Source organism: Papio anubis, chromosome 10, assembly GCF_008728515.1.
Source record: "Papio anubis isolate 15944 chromosome 10, Panubis1.0, whole genome shotgun sequence".
NCBI classification, from domain to species: Eukaryota; Metazoa; Chordata; class Mammalia; order Primates; family Cercopithecidae; genus Papio; species Papio anubis.
Genome location: NC_044985.1, coordinates 42,299,441 through 42,326,779, shown reverse-complemented (window position 1 = coordinate 42,326,779; position 27,339 = coordinate 42,299,441). Strand labels below are relative to the sequence as shown.

The 27,339-nt window shown below is 36.0% G+C and overlaps 1 protein-coding gene across 13 annotated transcripts in view; it reads right to left on the bottom strand.

Annotated features, from left to right (window-relative positions):
• The window catches only part of PKP4 (plakophilin 4), a 228,450-nt gene that overhangs the window by 60,790 nt on the left and 140,321 nt on the right, over positions 1-27,339 (bottom strand). For all 13 annotated transcript variants that reach the window (XM_031651271.1, XM_031651277.1, XM_031651275.1 and 10 more), the window contains one exon: positions 17,791-17,825. In XM_031651271.1, the coding sequence (XP_031507131.1) occupies positions 17,791-17,825 (35 nt within the window). The remainder of the gene's footprint in view (positions 1-17,790; positions 17,826-27,339) is intronic.

Sequence of the window (27,339 nt, the reverse complement as noted above, 5' to 3'; positions counted from 1 at the left end):
ATGGAGACCAAGTATTTTAAGAAGGGTCCTCCATCTTATGAACAATTAAAAATGAAAAATTACACAACGTTCATATTATTGAGCTTGGTGATGAAGCCTCTGAAGGTAGAGCACATTTTATGTTATATTTCATGTCACCTACAGTCAAAGGAACTCTATACAAAGTTTTAGAATTGCCAAGGAATGAAAACTTTCTTGTTCATCTGCTTATTTTATTCCTTTAGTCTTTTTTAAAGGAATATGGGCAAGTCTAACCTAATCATTGTTTCTTCCAGCCAAACCCATCTCTTCCATTATCTCCTTTAATTTAACAGTACCATTTGCCATCTTGAACTTGAAAAAAACAAACCCCATTCAAACTTCTGTTTTTTATGCTGTAAACTTAGGTGGTATAGATCATGCTGCCTCTTCCCAGTTTAATTCCCGTATGTCCTTCTTTCTCTAATATCTTCAAAATATATTTTCCTATTTTCCAATGGACTTCAATACAAGCCATTTCTTCCTCGCATTTAACCCTTATATTAACAAACTTTTTTTCAGAAATGCTGCTTCACTCTCACTTCAAAGATTTTAATTAATTTAATTTAATTCTTATCACATTCGGAGTTTAACATACAATCCTAAAGATTTAAATGTCTACCTCCTTTCCTCCCTCCCTTTCTCCCTCTGGGTACTAGTACACACCAGGCCCTATGTAGTTATGAGAGAAGATATGGGTGTGTGTGTGTGTGTGTGTGTGTGTGTGTGTGTGTGTCTGGGGGAATGGAGCTTAGGAAAATTTTCCTAAAGGAAGTAACATCTAAGTAGCATCCATTTACCACAGGAGGCCAGCTTTCCCTTTCTGTATCGCACTTATCACCATCTCTCCCCACTAGAATATAAGCTGCACAAGGGCAGACAGACTTTTATCTGGTTTGTTATATCCTCAGTGTCTAGGATGGTGCAGAGTACTCAGTAGGTGCTCAGTAAATATTTGTTGAACAAGCAAACTCCTAGTAACAGCAGCAGCTTCCTTTTACTGAGTGCTGACTCATGCCTGGCATTGCACTGTGGCTTTACCTTACTGTGTTCAATGAAGTTTGGCTATATAAAGCAAAGTAAAATTTTTAGGGACTGTTGATTAAGCTGCTTTAGAAGGTGAATACAAGGTTTAAGGGAGAAGTGGGAAATCCCAGTGCATTATAAACCTTTAACTTGATGTCAGATTCAATTCAAGATTTTGTTTCCTAGCCTCTGGAAAGATTAGCTGACATTCTTAGTATAGGTTTTTAACGACCTGCCTCCTGCTATATTATTTGACAGAATGCTTCTATGTGGTAGAATTCTGTGACAGTTCTGATTGCTTAAGTTTGGAATTTCAGCAAAGATTAAAGATTGTATATGGTTTCCCTGGTACACGTTGAAACATGAGCTGAGTCACTGTCAGGCTGACAATACCATAAAGTGCTCTGCTTCATTTGTACAGCTTCTATCATGAGTTTCCAGAGTTCTAAACATTCTTATACAGTAATTCTCAAAGGAGTTTTGCTAAGGATTAAGTAAAATGCTAAGGAATTGGAATAGCTGGGAATAGCTGCACAGGTGCTGGCCTGAAATCAGAGCTATGCAGCAATCAACCTTTGTTCCATCAGGAATGGAACCCTGGGAAAGCAAATATGAACTAGCAACAAACTACAGATAAAAAGTACCACTGTGGTAGCCTCAAGGCTTCACATACATGGAAAAATGTACTGTCTTGGAAAAAAAAGATGTTCAGATAGTTCTCAGCGTTAGCTAAATGTAAGGTAAAATCTGGGACACTAATATTTTAAAGCTTTTGGTTTAGAAACACTAGGTAGCATGTAGTGTCAGGGTCTCAACATTTTTCACCATGGAAACCAAAACCATTAGAATTTTATGTAAGCTGCCCACCCACTTTTTAAAGAAAGCTATTCAGAGCTTAAAAAAAAAAAACAAAAAAAAAACGAAAAAGAGGAACATATACCCTAAAAACTGTAGCTCAGCAATTGTGTCTTTCTACTCAATGAAACATATTCTCAGAAACCATGTAACAATCTTGCTCATTTAAACTCTTCCTTATGAGAAGCTATTTAAAATAAATAACCTCAGAGAAAGCACGAATCATGAGATATGTGATTCCATACTGGTTGCCCTAGTAAAACTTCACGAAATTAGTATCTTAAACAATACAAAATTATTCCAAAAGTAATATAAGAGCCATATTGCTTTTAAATATTATGACCGGACTCTGTTTCATACATTTTTTAACGCACCACCCTAGAAAACAGAATATAGAAAAGGACACTGAGATGCTAACTAGAACACTAAAATACAAAATTCTCAGGTGCCCAGAATCCAATTTGAAAATCTAAGGAACTGGGTTTAAAGGACAGGACTTAGGTTTTGTGACCTATCTTTAAGTAAATATAAAAGTAAGAGTTAATAAAAGATTTATTTAATATGAACTATAAAGCAATCAACTTCTATACTATAAATAAGGTCTTCAGTTATTTTTTCTTTTTCTTTTTTTTTTTTTTTTGAGACGGAGTCTCTGTCACACAGGCTGGAATGCAGTGGCACGATCTTGGCTCACTGTAACCTCTGGGCTCAAGTGATTCTCATGCCTCAGCCTCTTGAGTAGCTGGGATTACGGGTGTGTTCTACCATGCCCAGCTAATTTCTGTATTTTTAGTAAAGACGGGGTTTCACTATGTTGGCCATGCTGGTCTCAAACTCCTGACCCTAAGTGATCTGCCCATCTTGGCCTCTCAAAGTGCTGGGATTACAGGCATGAGCCACTGTGCTCGGCCATCCAGTTATTTTTCTGTTTCCTTAGCAGAGCCTAACAATAATGAAGAATAGCTGCAGAGATCAAAGTATCCTGAAATCTATTCTGATTTATGAAAAGAAATTTAAATGGTTTTCAAAATAGTGTTACTATTTTGTTTCTTTGAAAACTTGTAATCCACAAATTATCTATATCCATGCACAAACCTATGTATGCACAGACATCATATCTCAGGTAAACAGAAAACACATCTTCTAATTTTACTGGATAAAGTATTCCTCACTGTAGTATGGTAGGGTTCACATTTACCAATTATGTATTATTTAAACAATCTTACTTTAAGATGAATGAATTTTAAAAACCTCTGCTATGTGGAATGAAAGATGTTAGTCAAATTCACTAGAGAAACACAGAGGCATATAGTATGCAGTTAACCATTTCATGATGAATGCTGTAACCTATAATTAAATAGTTGGCATATTACAATTTAGCACAATCAGAATAAGAAATCAAGAGACATTTTTATAAGTAAAAATGGCAAACAGCATGTGAATGTTACTTCTTTAATCAGTGTACTGAAGAACATGTGTTGCTTAAAAAAAAAAAAATCACAAACGTTTTCTGGGACACCAGAAATATACTATGGGGAACTTTCAAACATCAAATTAGCATCTTCGAAGAAAATGTATATCTAAAGACAGAGAAACTGAACAAGCTTCAAGGTAGAATGAAATCTCCATTTGTGCCAAAGACTGCAAAATTATTGGAATCATGGGCCTTCTTGTCTATTACATTTCATTTGAGTGCTCTAATATTTAAAAATATATAATTAGAAAAAGTGTTATGGTGCATCTATAAAAAATACTAGTGGGTAAGGGACAATAACACTGTAGGGCTACGAAAATCTGGTATATCATCCACCTCATTAAGCTCATGGTAAAAGATGGAATACAAAGTGAGATATTTTATCTTTTTTATAATGTACATCCCCAAATATACAGAGTGTGTATGAAGATATGCTTAGTAAAAGAGTCTAAGGCCTCTCTAATGAACCTGAAATTATTAAAATGGTTCTGCTTTGTTAATCTATGTCTTGCTGTATGAAAGGAGGAAGGTCTGTAGTGTGTGTAAAATCACCATGGAAACAGGAACTGAGAGATCAGTAAGGAGATTTTTAGTATAGACAACCCTGTGACTAGTCTTTCATAGTCCAGCACACTGGAACCTCATGATAGGTTCTCCTTGCTTGAGTCTGTTCTGAGTTGCTGCAGTATTTAGGGGTTTGTCCTTACATAAAGAATGTGTAGTGTGAGTTCCGGCAGGACTCTTGGGACGGCAATAGCACCCGATGTTAAGGCAGATGATACTCTCCTTGATGGTTTCTTCCAACTCTCTGGCCTGTGAGCTGAGGTTAGGCTGTCATACGCAGAGGGGCAACATTTTGTGGGAAAAAAGAGTAGAAAATGCTGTGTTACATGGACTCAACTTCCTGTCTGGTCACGGGGCTCTCCTTTCCTGTAGGATCACAGGCTTACAAGGGAGTCTACTTTCCACAGAGGTGCAGAAATCGTCCAGTGCCTCCTATGGCAAAAAAGTAAAGCCAAATTCTGGAAGAGAACATGGGTGGTGGCACCAAAAAGATTTCTCCTCTTTATACCTTCTGTGACATACAAGATTTATTTCTATAGCAGGCAAGCTTATCATCAGAGGGAATAAGGCCACTGGGAAACCCTGTTTCAGAGTGAGAAACGTTGTTTCAGGGTGATGGAAACATGAAGCACCAATAGTATTCCTTCCTCCACAGGAGAAAATACAAGTTGACAGATATTTTAAGAATATTACACATACTTGGAGTTTGTTGACTCAAATATAAGCTACTATATACATAAGATATCATTTAAAAGTTGGATTTTAGTGGAAGTAAAGACATAAGGAAAGGCAGAAAGACCATGTTTCTTGAAACTATTTCTGGTCTGGTTCTTGAATATTTCTAGATTCTTGGGTCTTGTGCATATTTATATTATCTTTTCAATATTAATAAGGCAATGGCTCTAAAAATTTTACCCGTCTAAAAAGTGTTGCATAAAAGGTCTTGGAAAATGGAAACCATTAATGAAGTATCTTCTACTTCACTTTAAACTCTGCTTTAAGTATCAACTAGTCTGCCTTGAAATTCACTGTAAAGCTTGACTGCCTGGATTCAAATCTATAGTATAAGCAAATTTTGTGAATGCATAAACTGGTATCATAGTGATTTCCACAATGCCTAAACTAAAAGAGATCTCCTGGTCATACATAAATTCTGTCCAAGAACATAAAACCATTAAAAATAAATTTTACAAAAAATAAACTGAAGAGAAATTTCTACTAACAGTCATATAAAAATGAATGTTAAGTATTTTCAGTCTGGATACTAATTAAAATACAGATGTCACACCTACTACAAAAATTTATACTTTACACCTATAAAAAGAAAACAAGAAAAACAACAAGGAATTAAGAATTATAAATACAAAATGAAATGAACAAGACATAACTTGCCCAATACTGAGTTTAACGGGCTTCATAAATGGCTGAGGGGCTCTCGCTTCCTATCAAGGAAAGCTGAAGAAGGGATAAGTAAGGGATCTGTTGTAATGTAAAAAGTCAGCTTATGGAAAATACAAGTAAGTGCTCAAAAATCACCTTACAATATTTTTCAAAGACACTTTTTATTCTCTTTGGGAAAAAAAAAGTTACCAAATATAGAAATGGGAATATCTGTCAGTGGGAGATACAAAGTAAGATTCCTTTTGTTAAAAACCAAAAAAGCCTTCTTAAAAACACAAACCTATAAAGGATGATATTCACTATCAAAAAGAAAGAAACGATTCTTTTGAAATAAGATCTTCTATATTTTTCCACTAGTTATCTTTTTTTTCTTTGGTAAAATATACTAAGATAAAGCCACATGCAGACTAACTTTGTCATAAGAATGAAACGTGAAATTATAGAGGGTGACTTTCAGATGTGTCCCAAAGCAACAGTTATAAATTGAGGAATGAAGGCTCTGTGTTTTGAGGAGGTAGTAATAGAAAAAGAAGGGTTTTCAGACTTGACAATTTCTATTTTATTTTAGATAGTTAGTAGCACATTTCTTCACATATCACTAAAAGCACGAGGCAGTTTAAATATTTGGCATGTTTATATCAAACATGAAATACTAAAGGCTAAAACTGGATACTTGATTTTCATATAATGTGCTTTTGGGGATCTGTTCATATATTATGTGTAAGTTTGCTAAGGCAAAATCTAATACTCTTATTTGGTGGTGGCCCATGACAAACATATTGAGACATCTATGGTTCTAAACTTGAAAGGCTGATCTTCTGTATAATATAGGTAATTTGTTCAATAAAAATTCATTTCACAAAATCCCAAATATGTGGAAACTACAAATTAAATAATATGCACTGGCTGGGAAACTCATGCATCCATGTCATAGTTGGTTTCTTCATACCATTTATGTCAGGGCTGACCTTCAGAATACGGTCAAAATTTTGCTGGCTTTACCATGTCACTCCAGCACACCATTTTTAACCTCATATTTCAAAACTTTTGTTTAAAGCATTTGTATTTAATTTTTTAAAGTTTTAAACATATATAAAGGTAGAAAGAAAAAGTATAATGTATTCCAGGTTTAACAGTTATCAGCATTATGCATACTTTTTTTCCATTATCTTTTTCCTTTGTTATATAATTTCAAAACAAATCTCTCACATTGGATCATTTCAACGCTAAAAATTTCCGTTTGTATCTCTAAAAAATAAGGACTTCATAAAACCATAATTATTCCATAATGCCATATAGTGAGTTCAAATTCAAAGTTTTCAGATGTCTTGGAATGTGTTTCTTCAGTTGGCTTGTACTAGTCAGGCTGAAATAAGGTTTACTGATTGCATTTCAGTACAATTGTTATTTAAGTCCCTCAATTTAGAAAGGGGCACCCATTCCTTCATTTTCATGTTTTTGATGCACTGAGGAAACTGCAGCAATACACTTTTAAGTTGTTCCACATCCTGAATTTGTCTGATGGTTTTCTCATGTAATTTACTTATTCCTCTAAATACACTATTTCTTTAAGCAGAAGGTTATAGCTAAAAGCTTTCAGGTCAAGCCTTTGTGGGTAGCATACTTTATGAATGGTGCCATGTACATGACACCTTTCATATCACAACTTTCAGGGTTGCTAAGATCTATCAGGCAATGCAGGTAGTGGCAGCTTAATCCTTCTGTCAAGTTTACCACCAACGTGTCTCCTAATGCAATGGTTCTCAACCTTGGTTGCAAAATGCAATCACCTGCATTGAAAATTGGGTGGAATTTTAACACTACTGCTGTCCAAGTCCCACACTCAGATATTCCAATTCAATCAGTCTACGCTGTATTCTGAATACCGGAATTTTTAAAAACTCCCAGGGTGATTCTAATGCACAGCTAGGGTTGGGAACTTAAGAGGTTTCAGCATCCATTGACAATTTTTGCTTGACTTATTTCATTAGGTCTTGCAAACTGGTGATTTTTCTAATTTTATTATTCTTTCTACATTTATCAGCAGGAATTCTTTTGGAATATTTTACATAATAGCTAGAATTATTTAGTTATCCTGAAATATGAACAGGACAGGTAGGATAAATGTTTAATTCTTCTTTTTAATGACTAGGTTTTAGAATAAAGCAGTGGTTCTCAAACTGTGCACACTGGAGTCACCTGGGGACTCGTTAAACCCTACTGACGCCTGGTTCCCAGCTCAGACTTTTGAACTGAATTGTGTTGGGGTGATGCTTGGGCATCAAGATTTTAGTAGCTTCACAGGTGACTCTACAGTGCAGCAGTGTGTAGGAACCTCGGGAGTGAGTTGTTGGCACCCACAATTATATCTAACGGTGATTTTTTAAACGTTTGTTTTTGCTTGATTTGGTAGTGGTTGTTGCATTTTTCGTGATAGAAAAATGTATCTGATCATTTTGAGCCAGCTACGAAGACAGAAGAAAGCCAAATTGACAGGAAACTTAGAATTTTACTAAATTCTAAGGTCATGCTGATCTCCAATCTCCATGAGAACGAGTTAATTAACATGATGGTCAGGGGTATGCTCAAGTTTCCATGGAGTGTTATGATTTAATGAATAGTTAATAATGATATTTAAAAATTATCTTACTTCGTTCAATCTGTTCCTAAGTTTTATGATATAGAGAAATTTGAAACAAATGTTTTTGTTAAAGCCTAGTAACTTATTAAAATTTTAAGTATTCATGAAGATTTACATTCCTGTACTCTGGTAACATAGTAAGTGCAGATAGGACTACCAGGTGCTATCAGTAGGAGCATTAATTCTTAAGCTTTCTGGTGGGCAAACTGACAATATTTGCCAAAATTAAAATGTAAACACCCTTGTCCAGGAAGTTTCAGTTACAGAAATCCTATCAGAGACACTCATATGTGTGCAGAAAGAATCTTTGCCATTGTCTGACAAAGTAGAAAACTGGAAAAAACAAAATGTTCACTGATAAGAAACTGGTTATATAAATTTTCAAACGATGGATACTATTTAGCCATTAAAAAGAAATAGGGCTTTATATACTGACATAGAAACACATCCATTATTTTGTAATGTTAGGGGAAAAACTTAAAGGTCACAGAACAACATAGAGTGTATCTTTATTTGTGTTAAACCAAAACAAACAACTCCAATGTGTGTGGATACTTCAACATACATACAAACACAGGTAACAGTCTGGGCTGTTTCATTATTCCAGACTTTTTCCTATACGTTGTGTCTGTGTATAGTTAGTTGTGTAGGTGTGGTGGTCATGGTATGGGAACATGTTGGAATGAAGGAAATTTCTACCTTTTATTCAGATTCTTCCAGACTTTTTTTTTTTTTTTAAAGAAGCATATCTTATTTTCATCTTAAAACAGTAAGTTAAGAAGAGCTTTTACAGTGGCAATCAGGAAGCTATCGCACTGCAGTTGGAAAGAAGGCAGTCATGACTGTGTGGCTAAAATGGATGTGCAAAAAATAAGGGAGAGAAACTCGTACTCTACAGCTGATTTTAAGCGAAATTCTTATCCTTGTATTTAGAAGAGAAAGAGGAAGAAATATATGATAAAGTTTTGTCATTTGTAAAGTTTATGGCTACAATAAATGATGGCATCCAAAATCCTCAATAGTCCTTTATACATGACTGCTGATCTAATATTCTGTTTATGAACATGTACAATAGAATACTCACTTCCTACTGTATCTCCTTTATAAATTCAATACATTTCTACTGAGGCATAAAGTGTTTCCATTTAAGTCAACTTCTTATCTCATGATGTGCTGATGAATTTTTGTGTTGTAAATTACTTGTACCAGATAGAGGAAAAAGAAAAGATAGATTGACTTAGGTCTACTTTCTCTTTTGTCATTTATTTTCAGTATTGATGGTTTTTTCTTTCTTTTTTTTAAAGCTCATCCCAGTGGAAGAAACTTGTATTCATACATTTTAGAAACAAAATTTAAATACACAAACAAAATGCACAGCCTAGCTCCTACAGTCTTAAATTTAGTAGTAAACATTAACTAATGCCAGTATTCCACACAGTAATGATTTAAATCAATAGTATGTTAAAATCATACCACTTCAATACATGTTACACAATAAATGATGTAGCACTGTGAAGTTATGGAATCAGTTTTAAACTTCCTATTTTACTATGGTATTTTTTCTTCCCTTCCATATATACTGTCTAACATCAACACTCCTAACTGCCTAGAATTGTTACTATTTTCTCTACTGTTCATCCAAATCTATTAACCCCTTAGTGCCTTCTGAGTCAACCAGAAAATTTCTCTCACTTGTTTTGGTAGAGATTCCAATCTTTTTTGGCCTCTAATTTCTTATCCATGAGTACCAATTCTTTATCACCTACGTAACATCCACCGATTTCTTGAACACTTTCTTTTTCTAGGAACACAGCAGTGTTAAAAAGAATGAGCTTGGCTGACTGGCTGGTGGGGACAGAGTGGCACATTCCAGCTCTGTAAGATGGGCTGCTCCTGGTCTAATGTGCTAGGAAGAGCTGGGGCAGAGGGAGGCTGAATTCTGAGGCCGATTCTCCTCCCCTGCATTTTATACAGATCTACTCAAGTTGGCAACCACCTAAACTCTAGTACTTTTTTTTTTCTCGCAAACAGAAAAACTATGATATTGTGACTTGTAGCAAAATTCATTTCACGGAATGAGACTGGGGGACCTAAGTAACAACCAATGACTGCTTTGACCAAAAATTTCAATCCATGGCTTCAATCTATGGATTCTTTCTGATGGGTAGCATATACTGCTTGTAGCTATTTTTATTACTGAGTTGGTGTTTTTCTTAAAAAAGAGGTACATTCAAAGGATTTAAAGAAAAAGATTCTGTATAGTATTCTCCCTCATGAAGAATTATGATTATATATGCATTCTCACTTTCGTCACCCTTTACCTATTATTCTAGTATATATTTTCTGTGATTTTTATGTTTATTTTTTATTGTATTATATATGTTCTGACAAGTTACCTCAAATTTTGACGGCACACATAGATTGTATATTTAGAGATGTGAAGAAGTGAACAATGGAAAAACAGACACACTAATATTATGGAAACAGAAGGGAACACTAACATAACATTCTCTTGGAATGTTTTAGCAGAATACAAGGTTATAAGATATGCAAGAAAAGACAAAGCTGAAACATAAACTGCTCCTCATAAAAAAACACAAAAGATGTGCATTTATATTTTTAGAATGCAAATATGTAACACTGGTAAGCTAGAGGTATAGAATAATGAAGAGAAAGGGCAAAAGTCAAGATAATCATAAAGCATAAATGCTCTAAAACAACTTTATTACTTCTAGGGAAGAAGTTTAAAGACCTGAGAAAATAAAAATGTTTGGCAGAATGGGCAGCTCTTCCTCATTCTTTGGGTAGTATCTCTCTCCGCTCCCATACTTCAGAAACTTGGGCTTTTTGTTTTCAAACGTCCTACCCCCCTTAACTTCCGCCCCCCTCCCCCAGTAATAAACACACAAACAAGCAAGCTAGAGTCTCCTCAATCAAATGAAATGAAAGTGAAATGAAAATCTTTTCTGCCTAGGGCTTCCTAAGCTCTTCCTTAGAAAATGGTGCTGCAGTAGGTTAGCTATTCAAAATCCAATTCAGCAGCTGGTTCCAGTTTACCACATTTCAACAGAATGTAACATCCTGAAAACATCTGAGTAGGCAGGGATCGCTCCTAAGCAGTGATCAAACCCTTGCATCTCTAACAATACACCTATTCCTGAAAGGCTTTTAAAGAGCTAAGCTTTTCAGGTCAATTTATAAAATTTAAGAGAAAAGGTAGAGAAAGTGTCCGCAAGTAAACATGCAAAGTATAAAAATAAATGAGGACAAATGAGGACTTTCTATTTCACTATTGTGAAATGTTGTATAGGAAACCAGAAAACAAATAAAGATTTGCTTTTGTCAAGACCCAGCCAAAGACTAAGTGGACTGAAGGTCTTTTAAATATTTTTCACATTTAAGCCACTCCTCATTTATGCTGAGTAGGGCTGCCTAATTCTAAAATAGATTATTTTCATACTATGTTCAATATCTTTGCGGCCAAAGCAGCAAAGAAAAAAAAAGTGTCAAAATTTATAGAAAAAGCAGCAGCGACACTGCTGTTTTATCCCAATTATTAATATATACTCAAAGTTATAAAGAGCATCTATAGTTACCAGAAAAGGAAATATGGGCCGGTGCAGTGGCTCATGCCTGTAATCCCAGCACTTTGGGAGGCAGAGTTGGCGGATCACCTGAGGTTAGGAGTTCAAGACCAGCCTGGCCAATATGGCAAAATCCCATCTCCAATTAAAAAAAAAAATACAAAAATTAGCCGAGTGTGGTGGTGCACGCTTGTAATTCCAGCTACTCGGGAGGCAGAGACAGAAGAATCTCTTGAACCCAGGAGGTGGCGGTTGCAGTGGTGCCACTGAACTTCGGCTTTGGCAACAGAGCAAGACTCCTTCTCAAAAAAAAAAAAAAAAAAAAAAAAAAAAAGGAAATATGAAGAAAATAAGATTTTACTCTTTTATTCATAAATTTTCAATTTTCTACTCTTCTAACTGTAGCTTATTGCCATGGTTACAATTTAAATGTCATAAATATGGCTGAAAAGTGGGTAAACTTAAGAAAAACTACAACATTATACAATTAAAATATTAGAAAGTAAATACCAGTTGTGACTGCCATGTTTAGAAGTTAATACCCTTCCTCCTTCCCATCAAAGGAAAAAAACATAAGTAAATGTAACTACTAGGCTTGAATATGAGTTTTAGTAAAGAGTGTGCTCTGAGAAAAATAAGGAACTATGCAGTTATTAAGTGTGAATTATGGACACACCTGTGGTGAAGGGAGATGAGCCACTGAATTAGTATCTGCCTAACACTAAAGTACTTGAGGAGCTATTTGGACAACACTTAATTATTATGTATTCAATTTAAATCATTTAATGCATTCGCTTGTGTATTATATATATTTTTATATTTAACAGCTGATTGCTCAGCCTACTAGAAAAGTAAAAAAAAAGATTTGAAAACTTTAATGTAAAGGAAAATACTAAGCACATAATAGTATATATGGCTCTCTCAATTTTTTAATTTTAAATTTTTGTGGGTACAGTGAGGGTATATATGTTTATAAGGTATATTAAGTGTTTTGATACAGGCATGCAATGCATAATAATCACATCATGGAGAATAGTGTATCTATCCCCTTAAGCATTTATCCTTTGCGTTATAAACAATCTAATTATAGTTATTTTGAAATGTACAATTAAATTATTGATTATAGTCACCCTGTTGTGCTATCAAATAGTAGGTCTTATTGGTTTTTTCTATTTTTTTGTACTCATATTTGTTACTTGGCCATGATAAAAACCCTGAAGATTGTAGTCAAATGACTTAAGCAATGGGGAGGGAGTAGAAAGGATGCCAAGGCCCTAGCTATTTCATCCACTATAATGTGTCTTCATAATCTAAATTCATTCTCTCTAGGCTGTAAATCAACACATGATTATATGCAGGGTCTGCTGGGCTTTTGGTAATTAAAAATCTACAAATGCCCTCTCCAGCTCAGTTCAGCCAGCGTACAGACCGGTGAGGGTTAGGAGAAAAACTGCATGGGGAAATCAGGGTATTTCTCTGGCTCTATTTTAAACAACATTTCTGGCAGGGGTGGCATCTCCTTCCTGGTTCCAACTAATGCTGGAAATCTCCCGATCTGAAGCCCCTACAACTGCTCCAGCTCTAGGACTCTGACAAAACCACCTACCTACCCCTTTGCCTTTGTAGTTCTAGGGATGATAGCAGCTTCCTGGCATCATTATCTCTTGGGTGCTTCATCATCCTGTTTAATCACTCAAATCTTCCAACCCACACTTTCATAACTGTACATTTTCTGTATCAAATTCTGTATGTTGAACTACCTGGCATGGGTTCTGTTTTCCCAACTGAACCCTGGCTAATAAATACACCTATTATCTCTGGGTTACAAAGAACTCTTATCCATCAAACACTAATTCCCCAATAGAAAAGGGCAATCTATATTGTACTTCTATATTCTCCAGATAATTAGAAATACAAATGATGACACTAATGTGGCAATATGAGAAGATCAATCCCATACACCTGGAGGGAGGGAAAATTAATACAATCTTTCAGGAAAGCAACTTGATTACATATAGCAAAAGCATTAAAATATTCACGTACTTTAAATAAATTTCAAATCAAAGGTGACGATATAATTTTATATACAGGGATGGTTCCCACACTGTTATTTAAAATAGTAAAAAATAAGAAAAAACCTGAATGTCAGATACTAGAGATATGGGTAAATATGGTATATATGATTTTCCCTTACAGAATTCCCCTATCCCCCAACTGTAAGTGAATATAGTTATACATCTCTATTATAGTTCACCTTCATTAAACCTGAAGTTCTTAAGAGGGCAAGGATGTTTGCTTTAAACATTGACAATTACGTGCTAGACAAGTGTTTGTCTCAATAAATATTTCAGAAATAATTATGTAGTCTTAAAGATGAATTTGAAGAATTTTCACTGAAAAGGTAAAAAAAGCTGCATGTAACACAGAAATGTACAGAAAGGCTAAGTGATGAGTTTGATTATAAGTAATTTTATCCACTTTTTGTACTTTTTAAATATTTTCCAAATATCTTTTGATGAGTATATATTACACTTAGAACCAGGAGAAAAATTATGTTTACAAAGTGAAAAAGAAAGTAGAGATGAAAGCAGTTGGTAAAGTTAAAATACAACAAGCTCTATATTATTCACCACTGCTTGAGTAACTAAAACTAAAAATTAACCTCCTCTACCCCCAAAAAAGGAGTATTTGCTGTCAGGGAAATTTAATTCAAAACCACAATGAGATATTACTTCACACCCACTAGGACAGCTATAATCAAAAAGATAATAACAAGTGTTTGAGAGGATGTGGAGAAGTCAGAACTGTTATTTTATTTTTGAGACGGAGTCTCGCTCTGTTGCCCAGGCTGGAGTGCAGTGGCGCTATCTCTGCTCACTGCAAGCTCCGCCTCCCGGGTTCACGCCATTCTGCTGCAGAACTGTTATTTTTAACTGGTGGAAATGTTAAATGGTACAGCCACTCTGGGAAATAATCTGGTAGTTGCTTAACAGGTTACACACAGGGTTACCATGTGACCTAGCAATTCCACTAATAGGTTTATACTTAAGAGAATTGAAAACATATATTCAAAAATTTTATGTAAATGGTCATAAAAGCATTATTCATAACAGCCAAAAGTAGGAAGAGCTAAATGTCCACCAATTGATGAATCAATAAATGAAATATTATTCAGCCAGAAAAAGGAATAAACTACTGTCACATGCTACGATAAGGATGAACCTTGAAAAAATCATGCCAAGTGAAAGGAACCAGCCACAAGGACCACATGTATGATTCTATTCAACTGAAATGTCTAGAATAGGCAAATCCATAAAGAAAGAAAGTATAATAGAGTAGTGGTTGCCTAAGACTGGTAAGTTTGGGGGTAAAATGGGTGACTGCTAACTGGCACACTGGTTTCTTTTAGGGGTGATGAAAATGTTCTAAAATTGATTGTGGTGATAGACGCACAACTTAGAATATATTAAAAAACACTTAAGAGTATTCTATAAGTGGGTACACTATATAGTATGAATTACCTCTCAATAAAGCTATTATAATAAAGAAATTTGTATATTATACATAAAGAAAAGGCTGTTAAGAGAAACAAAAAGAATTAAGTTCAAATGCATGTGTGCCAAATTTGCCATAAAAAAGACAAACCTGCAATACTGTACTAACGTCCTGCTAGGCTATAAAGGTTTTAAGGCATTGCGAGTCAAGTTATGAATCAAAAATAGTTCTTGTCATTTTTAAAAACATAACTTCCTTGTGTATGTATTTTTTCAAAATACAGATTTTGTTACTAAATGAAAATATTCATCTCATTTACTCATTAGGTATGTGTATGTATGTATGTATATGTGTGTACATATATATATATATATATATATATATATTTTGAGATGGAGTCTTGCTCTGTCGCCCAGGCTGGAGTGCAGTGGCGCAATCTTGGCTCACTGCAAGCTCCACCTCCCGGGTTCATGCCATTCTCCTGCCTCAGCCTCCCGAGTAGCTGGGACTACAGGCGCCCACCACCACACCTGGCTAATTTTTTGTATTTTTAGTAGAGACGGGGCATTAGGTATATTTTTAATACCTTCTAAAGGTTGGGCATTTTCTAGGGATGAAGTAGGAGAGAAAAAAGAGACACTTTTCAAGGGCTTAGAATTTGGTTGTGAAGCTAATATATGCACACTAAATATTCCTAGGACAGTGTAAAGAAGCATTTACTATTCATTCATGTATACAGTAGTCATTCACTCAGGTGGTGAATTATCTAGGGTCTACCATCCACAAGGCCCTTGGAATGCTTTGTTGAACAGAGCAGACACGGCTCTGGCTCTCAGTAACCACCTTAAATGCTGTGACAAAGTGGGGGAAATAACACCGTATCTCAACTGACTCCCTTTGTCCGCCCTGGTCAGATTTCAGATCACTCTCTCATTACCTCCCAAGAATAAAAAGCAGCAGCTTTCTCCTGGCATAGGCTGCTCTCCTAGGTTTCAGGCATGCTTTCTCTAACTCAGTTGTCCTTTATCCACAGCACTCTGGCCCACATGTCTGAACCACATAATAAAGTATTAATATGCATGGACCTATTGGTTTAACAGAAGTGTTTTCTTCAAATTTGAATAAGGGCTTTCTCTAGTAATCACATTTCTAAATGCTTATTGAGTGGTGTCACTTGCTGCCCTTTCATCATCTCAAATCCAACACATCTCACACTGTGGTCCAGAGCACCCCCACTAAAACTGGATCTCCATTTTGACACTCCTAATTGTTTTAATTGTACCATCCTCCCAAACACAAAACCTCACAGTTATTGCGTACCCACCTCACCATCACACCAGCCTCTAAATCCCTATGAATCGCCTAGATGATCTCACACATCAAATTCTGCAATAAGCTTTCAATTGGTCTATCTTGTCACTAATTTTTCCTCCCACCAGTTCACAGCTCTGCTGTTTCTTCTGAGAAATGTTTAAATAATATGACATTTTGCCTCAAGGATTTTTAGTGTCTCCCCACAGAGAGAGTATCAAGTCCCTGGAACTTACAGATCTCTGTAATTTCAGCCAGTTCAGCCCTCTGCCTTTGCACATCTTACCACCTCCCAAACCAGTTTTACATGTTCCCTTCCCCTGACACTTGTGTTGTCTCTTCTCTTGCCCAGTGACAATGCCCTCTCCAGAGTGGTCCATCAAGCCCAAGGCTGCAAGACCATCTCCTCTGCCATCTCAGATGTGGCTTGTCCACTTACATCAATATTTCCCACATAATACTTACTTGGCAGTCAACCACATATTATTTCAAGGTGTGTCTTGCCTTGTATTAAACTGTTTAGAAGTCTTACTGTTAGGTAGCTTTTCACATGGGGGGGAAATAACTTCTTTGTATGACAGCCAAGTGTCTTGTATGCACTATAAGGAACACCAGAATCCTGGCACCAGGTTTAGATAAACTCAGATACTGGGCATTTGGTTATCTAAGTCTTCCTCAATTCAAGTCTTGTTTGAAAAGGGCCAAAGTATTTACATATCAATGCCTATTCCAGCATTACAACATTGTTCACATTACTATTTACAATGTAAGCTCCATGGGGGAAGGGGACAGGGACAAGTGTGTGTTATGCCCATCACTGCCCAGCAATGTGCACAGCATCCGGTACATGATGTGAATGCTCAATAAACATTTACTGAGTGAAGGCTGGGTATGAAGACATCAACGATTTGTGTAAGTGGCAGTCTCCTTAATGTAATTCATCCTTTCTATGTGGTGAATTTAGGTTAAAAAGAAAAGATAGACTACATGAAAAGCTACCACACTATTAGAAACATGCAGATACATTAAAAAAATGAAAACTTCAAGCATCTTTTCTCTGGAGTATGATAAACAGTGAAAGACCCAATTTGTATAATTAGCAGCTTTCTCGATTATATAATAACTTTTTTTGAGGTCAGCCCTGTGTTTTCTTATGATGGAAAAGGAAATTTTCAGATATGGGGTTGATATTAAAAATACTGCTGTTCAATGCTTTTTCATTACAGTTGACATATACAAATTTACTCAATTATACTAAAAACTTAAGCATATTAAGAACTACTATTCCAAAGCAACATAGCTCAATATTGTCACTATTAAAGGCTTTGCTTGGCTTATTTCACCAAGAAATAGTAAATTAAGAGAGTAGGCTATGTAATTTGTGTTTATCAAACATAACTCTTATATAATAAAAAACATACCTGTTGCTCTCCAAGGAAATGACTTCTCAGTTGAGCTAAAGAAAAAGAAGGAAAAAATGAAACATTTATTTATTTTGTCACAAAATTTAGCTTGGGACCTGTTTTGCATATTAACATTTAATTTCCACATTAAATTATACAAAAGCATAAAAACCTTAAATAAATTTAAACTTATCTAAGCTAATTTTTAGATAGTATTTAAAATTGGAACAAAAATTGTTTCTATTTGGAAATTAAGGCAAATTATAAAATGACATAAAATTCTACTTGAAGACAAAACAGCACAACTGTATGATATTCACAGTACTTACATGATGTACTACAGTTTTTTTGTGATAATATGAAAACTACATATGTATCATATATATGAAAAGGAACCAAAAAGGTTGTTAAACAGTTTATTTTACTTATTTTCAAAAGTGGCAATTAGAACAGAGACAAAACATATAACAGACAAAATTTACCGAGGCCACTTTTGAATTGAATGTTGCCTTATAAAATTTAAAACACAGAACTTTATATCAAAAATATAAGGTCCTATAAGCCAGGATAAAGTGACAGCTATGTATTTTCCTTGGTTATTAGAGTGTGCATTTAAAAAATTTGTGCATAAAAACATATCACTGCCTCCCTGGTTGCCACCCCTCTTGCCCCAATCAATACAGGAAATCATGGTGTTATAGGGACAGTGCAGCAGAATGCAGGAACAAAATAATGGATTATTAAGCATTTATTAAATGCTAGATTAAGCATTTCACATATGATCTCCTTCATATTATTTATCACAATCTTGTGAACAGGTACATCCTCATTGTTATCTTACAGATAAAGAAACATATGCTGGTAATTCGAAGAGCTGGAACCACACCCAGGACAGTCAGATTCCAAACTCGCGCACCGTATCACTGTGCTACCTGGCAGAACAGCTTGTGATCCCATTTTTGCATTAAACACATATAGACACATAGACAATATGACTAGAAGTCTAGAAAAATAAAAACCAATGTGCTAGCAGTTATATCCATGAGTACAGCCATTATATTTTTTTTCTTTTTAATCATTTGTACTTTTTTTCCTTTTAAAAAACCAGAAAAAGGACATATATTCATGGTATTTTTTGAGTGCTTATTAAATTTATAGAAAAAGGAGTGTGACTCTGGGCTTAAGGAAACATTTTGCAAAACAAAGAACGTGGAGCAGGGGAAGAACAGCCCTTTTAGTGCTGTATTTCTAAGATTTTAAGTTCTTATTACCCCCTTGATACTTTCCCCAAGTCATTATGTAGTTATGAAACTTGCTGGTTGAAAACCCTAGATTCCATAGAAACTCCCTGAACTTCAATTTTGTGTGTGATTTGCCTTTTTTCCATCACAGGAGCAACAGTTCACATTCCAGGACCTTGAATGAGCTGCAAGCAGGGGGACATGTTCCCAGCAAGTGGAGTCAACCAGTTAATGCTCATTTCCTCCAGGGCTCTGTGATATTCCTTTATCTGAAATACCCTTAGCTGATTTCAAAGTAGACTGATAGGAAAAAGTGAAAACTTGGTCAAATATCAGTAATGAGACATTTGTCTTGCTCCTAAGGGTAGGCCATCACTGTCTTGAGACTCCAAAAGTGGTTTTGCACACTGAATTTCAATTTCTTCTCAATCTGTTTTTGTTATTTAATTGTATTATCTAAACTAGTTTTCTAAGCACTGAGACTGACATTACCCAACTGTGTTTCCTCAAAAGCATCATATTTTATGTCAATATTAAAACACACGGTAAATGAAACTGCCATCCAGAAATGTTTAGTATACCTCAAGTTTCTTGGGAATATTAAGGAAGTTTTATCTTCTGAGTTTGAAACTTATATAAACTTTAATGAAATATAAGACTTTTTATCCTCAAAATTGTAAGTCATAGAATATAATTCCAGATAATTGCTCAAATGGAGCAAGGGCTATGGCTGTTTTGCTTTCTCTTTATAGCAAGTGCCTAGCATTTGCCCGGCACACAGCAGATGCTTAATTAAATTGTGAAAAAATCAAGTTCTTTATTGTTTTGAAAGGTCAGGATTATATAAATTACCAGGTATTACCTAGTATAAGCAAGTCAACTTATTCTCCCTGAGTCTAGGTAGGAAGTTGCAGTAGCCTCGTTGTGTAGCAATCAAGCAAACAGCATTTCTGCTGCTGAAAGAACCTTTGGTTACCAAAATATAATAGGTATTCCTAGGTGAAGGCAATGGGAAGCCTCGGTTAACATGAATAGTCCCTTCTCTATTTAAGGTAGAATATATAAATCAATAGAAAAACAAGCTAATAAAGAAAATTAAAAATAAAAAGTTCCATGGTGTATTTTGAAGATCGTGTATTCAGCCCAACTAATTTCACACTAACTTCTATAATTCTGAGAAATAACTGGTCATTACATGTTATTCATAACAGCCTATTTTCTTTCTGAATTACTTCAAATGATTCTCAAATTGTTCACTACTTTGGGACTCAGGGATTGGACAACAAAACACATGGAATTTTGAAAGGCTGTTTTAAACCACCAAATGCAATTGTTCTAATAAACCCATGTTTATTAGAACAATCACAGGCAGCTTCATGTTAGAAACATAGGCTTATTTCCTCCTTCTCTCCCTCCAACCATCTATTCCTAGAAACACTTCCCCAACTTTTACTGAATGCCTACAATGTGTCTGCAGGCACTGTGCCCACAAATGACTCCATCCCGGTTCCTTTTCACTTCTCTTCTGAAGATGCCAAGCAGCTTGCGTTCTAGGAGCTTCCACTGGAATGTGAAACACATTTTAAAATACATACAGGAACTGAGTCACCCATGATAACTTTGTTTCAATGGGAAGATATATTCATAATGTAATATGTTAATAACTTAATAATAATCATTTAGAATGAAATCCACTAATAACCTTGGGGCTGTCCAGTCAGATGGTGAACATCAATCAAAAGCAAATTTATTATCAAATTAACAATTCATTTTAATGCAAAAAATCAGTTTTGTTTATAGGAAGACAATGTGCCCTCATCATATTACACGAAAATATGTTGTAGATCACTATAAAATTCTACACACTCCTGAAATTAATTTTTTTCATTCAGATGCAAATGGAGGCAAAATATCTTTGTTGGACACTAATGGCTGTGTAATATCAACTTTGAAAACTCTCCTTATTTTGCTGTTTTCCATATTAGGACTCAGAAAATTACCTGTTCATAATCCCCTGCAGCCAGAGGCAGGCCAGTGAGTGAGAGTCCACAAGAAGCCACATGTGGAGATAGAGTGGTCCTGAGCATTTGTGGTGGATACAGTGGTGGCAGTAGGTACTGCTCCTGGAAACCCAGATTCAGATTCTGGCTCCCTGGCCTTCCTGGAGACTCCATGAGTTGACACCCAATAGCTCTTAAAAAGTTCCTTTTCTGCTTACATAAGCCAGAGAAGATTCTATTGTTTGCAACCAAAAATCCTGACTGATGTTATCCTAAAACTAACAAAGACAAACTAGCCCTCTGAAAAGGGCCCAAGACTCGTAACTGCAGACTATTTCCAACTGCATACTGGATATATAACACAGATCAGATTCAACGTATTGAAATTATTTCCCTCTAAACTGACTCCTGCTTGGTGATTCCCACCTAGTCACTCAAACTGAAGAGCAGGGAGTAATTTTACTGTTTGTTCTTCCCACTAGTGTGTCAGCTTCATGAGGGTATGGGAGTCGGCCTTGTTTACAGACAATGGCCAGAGCCTAAGGCAGTATCTGACACATGGCCATTACTCATTTTGAATTAATCTCTACTACCACTGACATAGTTCTGGTCTTTATCCTCTTTTGGCTGGGTCCTTCAGTCTCTCTCCTGACTGGTCTTACTTCTCATCCTGGCAGGCTCTCTTCTACGCTGCTACTACTGTGATTTTTTTCAAACACTCACCCCTGATGTCATTCTTCTGCTGCTAATGCACAGCAGATCCATAGAGGATAAAATGCAAACATCTCAGATGGCACAGAAGGCCCTGCACCACCTGGCTCCTTCTAGTGTGCCCTTTCCCACACAAACCTACATTCGAAGCACTTCTAACTGCTTGCAGTTGCCTCACACACCATACTGTTTCACACTTTCACTGCTATTTTTAGGGCAGAACATGCAGGAATACAGCCTGACAATTCTTTCAGAATTACTCAAATTCTAGAATGGCACATGCAGGTACCATATAACTTGTTTATATATCCATGAAACAGAATGCTCTAAAGTTTACCTTCACTTTGTATCACCTTCTATAATAACAGGAATATTAAAAAAAAATGTTTTACTTAATTCTTCTGTCTGATGTGAGCAAGTCTGCTTTAGTGGATACCAGTAGGTAAACGCTAGAAGGGACAGTAGAGAACTGGATGGAGCCACATGGTAATTCTGCCATGCCACTTCCCTCACCTTCTTTCAGGTCTAGGTAGGGCTCATTTTATCACAAGTATACACAAGCTACTGTTACTAGTCTCTTAGCAAGACATATTGAATTAGGACAAGATCCAAGGGTTACTCCTTTCTGAAAAAGAACCAGTTCTTAGCCTGAAATTAGAATATGGTCAAATTGCAAAATTTACTGCTTTATTTTAAAAAAATCAGGCTGGGCACGGTAGCTCACACCTATAATCCTACCACTCTGGGAGGCTAAGGTGGGAGGACTGCTTACCCCAGATGTTTGAGACCAGCTGGGGCAACAAAGTGAGACCCTGTCTCTACAAAAAAGTTTTTAAAAAAATAGCCGGGCATGGTGACATGCGCCTGTAGTCTCAGCTACTTGGGAGGCTGAGGTGGGAAGATTGCTTGAGCCTGACAGCAAGGCTCAAGGCAAGCAAGGCTGCAGTGAGCTGTGATTGTGCCACTGCACTCCAGCCTGGGCAACAGAGACCCTGTTTCAAAAAAAAAAAAAAAAATAAACAAAAATAATTGTGTCAAGAGATTTTACACATACATGTATATTTATATATCAATATAAATCATTAATAGCTGAAAAAATAAACCACAGTCAATAACAAATTAAATTTGACTCAGTATTAATTAGAAGGGATAACTCAAATTATCCTAGAAATTGTTTTATTTATGAATGGAGCATGGGTGTGTACCACTGTCTGGACTATGTACCATCTACAGCCTTCTCTCTGGTGACCACCCATTATCCTTCAAGAATTACCTGAGGAGAGTTGGTCACCTCCTCCTTTTTGTTGTGAATGTACTCAATAATTTATCTGTATTTTTGCACTTTTCACATTGTAACCATAGTATTTGTTTACCTACCTGTTTCTACTACCAGACTGCAGTCTTCTTGAGAGTAAATATAGTATATTAATTCTACTTGCATCTAACCAGGAATTGGTGTTGAGTAGGATGCTTAAATAGATCATAGCTGATCTTAACTTTTTGGGTTGCTGTTTTAAAGACTAATGCTACATAATTTTAGAAACTGTTTCAATCATTCTGCAGAAGAGACCATTTCCTCCCGATTTGGGCTCTTTGTATCTCATAGAAAAGATGTTTACTGCATATATGCATACATCACATGGATTCATTCAACAAATATCCGTTGAGCATTCATTGAGTGCCAGCCATTGTTAGAAGCCAGGAATACATGGTGAGAAGAGCATCCTACAAGAGAGGACTCTGATGTCAATGTCACAGGGTCCAGCACTATCCAGACTAAAGACATTCACATATCTATCACAAACAAGTGTGAAGCAACTTTTAAAAACAAAAACCAAGACCTAACTCTCCTTATACTCATCTATGAAAAGAAGGTCAACTGGTACTGGGAGCACCCAGGTAGGAATTTGAACACGAAGTCTCCAGTGAGACAGGTATGGAACAATATGAACTATACGCCATAGTCTAGACTATACCTCGATTTCCACAGCTCACAAACTGTAAGCGGTTGGGAATAAGACAGTTTGGGAGACCACCAAAACAATATGCTACATGTGTAAGAAATCTGACATTTCTCCCCTCTGTCATGACAGATGATCTCTTTAATGGCTATTTAAACCATCTCAAATGAGCAGCATTACATGATCTACTTTCACTATCACACCATAGTTTTTACAATATTACAATATTCTTTTTTTTTTTTTTTTTTAGAGACAGGGTCTCATTTCATTGCCCAGGCTGGGATTACAGGCATGAGCCACTGTGCCTGGTACACAATATTCTCTAAATTATTCTTAAGTGTTCTTCTATTAAATAGAGGTAATTAATACATGAATCAGATGTGTATTAATCTTTACTATGAAAAATTTTAAAAAATACATTTGTACATTTTTGGCCTTTCCTTGATGTTTCACTCCTCAGTTTCCTCTCAGTTTTACTATTTTGAGCTCTGATTCTAAGTTCCACAAGTCTGTATTTCTGTAAATATTAATTCTTGAATTAGAGTTTAAAAACTCCCACATTTACAGATGAAATCTCAGTAGCTTCAGGACATAAGTTCCAAAATGTGTTTCTCTCTTTCTCCACCAATTCGTTATTGTCTTACTTTAAATTTGTGATTTGCTCATTTTATAACTTATGTTTCATCTTTTCTTGTGCCATTGGTGGGCTTTATTTCTCCACTAATCAAAGTTACTCCATTAACAAATGTATAGGCTTTCCGGATTCTAAATCTATTGTGAGTTCTAGCTAAGTCTACTTTTTAGTCAATTCCAAGGTCTATTTCTAAGTTAAAAAAAAAAAAAAAAAGGGAAATTCATTTTGTGTTTTTATTTTTTGGCAATGAATTACCATTGTAATTACTTAACACCTTGTTATCCTCTAGGCATTACAAATTGCTTTTTAATGAATTACTCCAAAATCCTCCTAGTTAACGTGAACTGGGCTCCATAGTTCCCTGTTACTCTGTATTTCCCATTATGTATCTGGGATTTTTTCCCCCTCCCCAAGGGAATATGGCAAAATAACTACTAATGATTCTCAAGTTTGTCTCTACTTAAGAATATCACAGGATAAATTTTAAACAAACTACCTTAACGAAGTAACACATTCTGTCAAACACTTAAATTTCTATATTGTCATTAATTATAATTAAATGCAATCTTCAATTATGATCAGGAGACACAACATACTTTAAGATTTTTATTTCTATCTAACATTGCTTTGGCCTCTGTTTTAATTAGTACATTTAAATCTTTGCTCGGTCTTTCTCTTAACGCATTTGTAAAATATTCCATTAGTTTCTTGTGAGTCCTTAGCTAGGTTAAATGCATTCTGTGCTTTAGCTTTCTTGAGTGCTCATGAATTTATGCTGAGAATGCCGCTTTCTGAATGTAGTTCCTGTGGAAGTCCCTGGTCTTATTAGGACCAGGCATTCACCTGTGGGCAGGTCTGATTTCTCCTTACCCCGACCCTCAACAAGAATGTCCATGAGCTCATTTTATAATTAGGAAGGTGAGAAGTAGGATCTAGAAGACTAAGATGGAATAAAGGGTTCTCTAATGCTATAACCTGTCTTCTGATGTTCTGAAAACTCATACCACCTACTAATAGGTAACTGTCAGGTTACAACCAGTTTTGTTTTTCCTGTTTGGGAACCAGGGTCTTTAGCTGTTGCTTTTAGTTAGATAAGGATTGCCCAGGAAATAAATTCTTTACACTAGAGACTTATGCTCGTCTTAACATCAGAACAAATAGAGCAGTTACACAAAATTATCATGATTATTCTTCCCAAAACAAGTTTGGATAGCTCTTCATCATTGCACTAAGCTAGTTCAGTAAGGTGAAGACAGGAAGGTCAACACGTGAAGACAGTGAAGGTGAACTGCTTTGCCCAGCTCAAGGACGGGGGAGATGGAAGGCAAACAAATATCTCCACCACCACATTCACTACCACCTCGGAGGGGCTCTCAGGACACTAGTTTGAAAAATCACGAATCCAGACAGTGATGATTTCTTAGCAAAAATACTCTGAAAGCAATCTCCCTTAGTATTTAACTATATTTTTGAAACCCCTTCCAAATTTACTTAGTGTCTATTCACAATCAATCTCAATGAAAACAAAAACAAAACAAAACCTCTTCCTCCAAACTCCTGGTTTTTCACTGACCGAGTCTCTGTTTACCATACTGTCAGATCCTGGGCAATTCTCTGTTGGATGGAGACTGATTTCTTTCTTCCCAAAAAGGGGCCACTAATTAATTCTTCCTAGCTTTTCATCAGAATGGCCGTTAGTCCCCTCTCTTCCTAAGGCTATTCCCAATATCTCAGCAGCCAGGAAAAGTGAAAATGTGACAACAGGTCCCTAACTGTAGTTTAGTTACTTTTATGTGTTATGACCTTGCCCCTGAAAATGGTACATGCCTATAGTTTGAACTAAGCAAGGCATAACAAATGAGACAGGGCAAAGGGCTTCTTTTCATAATTATTTATACGATCCGAGGGCGATATTGAGGTTACAGAAAAGCAAGAGCACTTGAATTAAAAACGACACCCTTCATGTAGGCTACAGCTGTTCCTGACCCACCAGCCACAGGACATGAGGCTTGAGCTGCCTTCCACTAGTGAGGCTCTGCATCAGTCCATCTCCATTCCAAACCCAATCACTGCTGTGACCAACAGAATGAACAAACGAGATGGCTACAGGAAGGCAGACCTGATGCCTCATGGAAGGCAGGAAAGCTCAAGGGCCTAGAGTCAGACTCATATCTCCCTCAGTGACACTTTACCTGAAAAACTTGGCTATGCTCAGAATATGCTTTTACAATTTTAGTCTTTAAAAAATCATGAGCAACAGGGGCAGCAAAATGTGGAATAAAAGTCCAGTCTTGGTTTACATTGGATGCTAGCAAGTTTGAGTAAAATACATGCCCAGATACTGTGGTGAACATGTTTGGTCTTATTCATGGTCCTATTTTGTTTTCATACTTGTTTTCTCAGTTCTTTGTTCTACTTTTCCTTTGTGCTACTCTACTATATATTTTTGGACCCCTATAACAGCTGTCTAAAATGCATTCCAGGGAAAGGTAAGATTTAAATAAATAATATCATGACCAGCCTCCTGAAGGGAAAATTGCTTATTTGATGCAGAGCAAAAACATGAAAGGAACAGGAAATACAAGTCAAGTAACCTTCATAGGGACTAGAGGTGGAGGTGAACAAATTTCAGAAGATGTTAAATATTCTTTGACAAAAGCATTTTGTGTTAGTGCTTTGAATCTATGAACAAAAGATTCAGAAGACCATATGGGAAAAGGAAGATCAAAAAGGATGTAGTACTAGACAAAAAATGAGACAAACAGTTCCCTCTAGTATCCCTATAAATTATACAGGAAACATGACTTCTGTTTATGCCCATCCCACAACAGGCGTTCCAACTAGTCAAAGTAGAAATCAGAATAGGAAGGTTTTCTAATATTTCAAATGACATTTGAAAGAATGAAAGCAACTGAGATGAAAAGAGTAAAATGGCTAAACGCAACAACAGCCTCTCTTCCTAAATATCCTGCCACAAACCTAGGATCCTATTTGGGCAAAGGGTTGGCCTTGAACCAGAT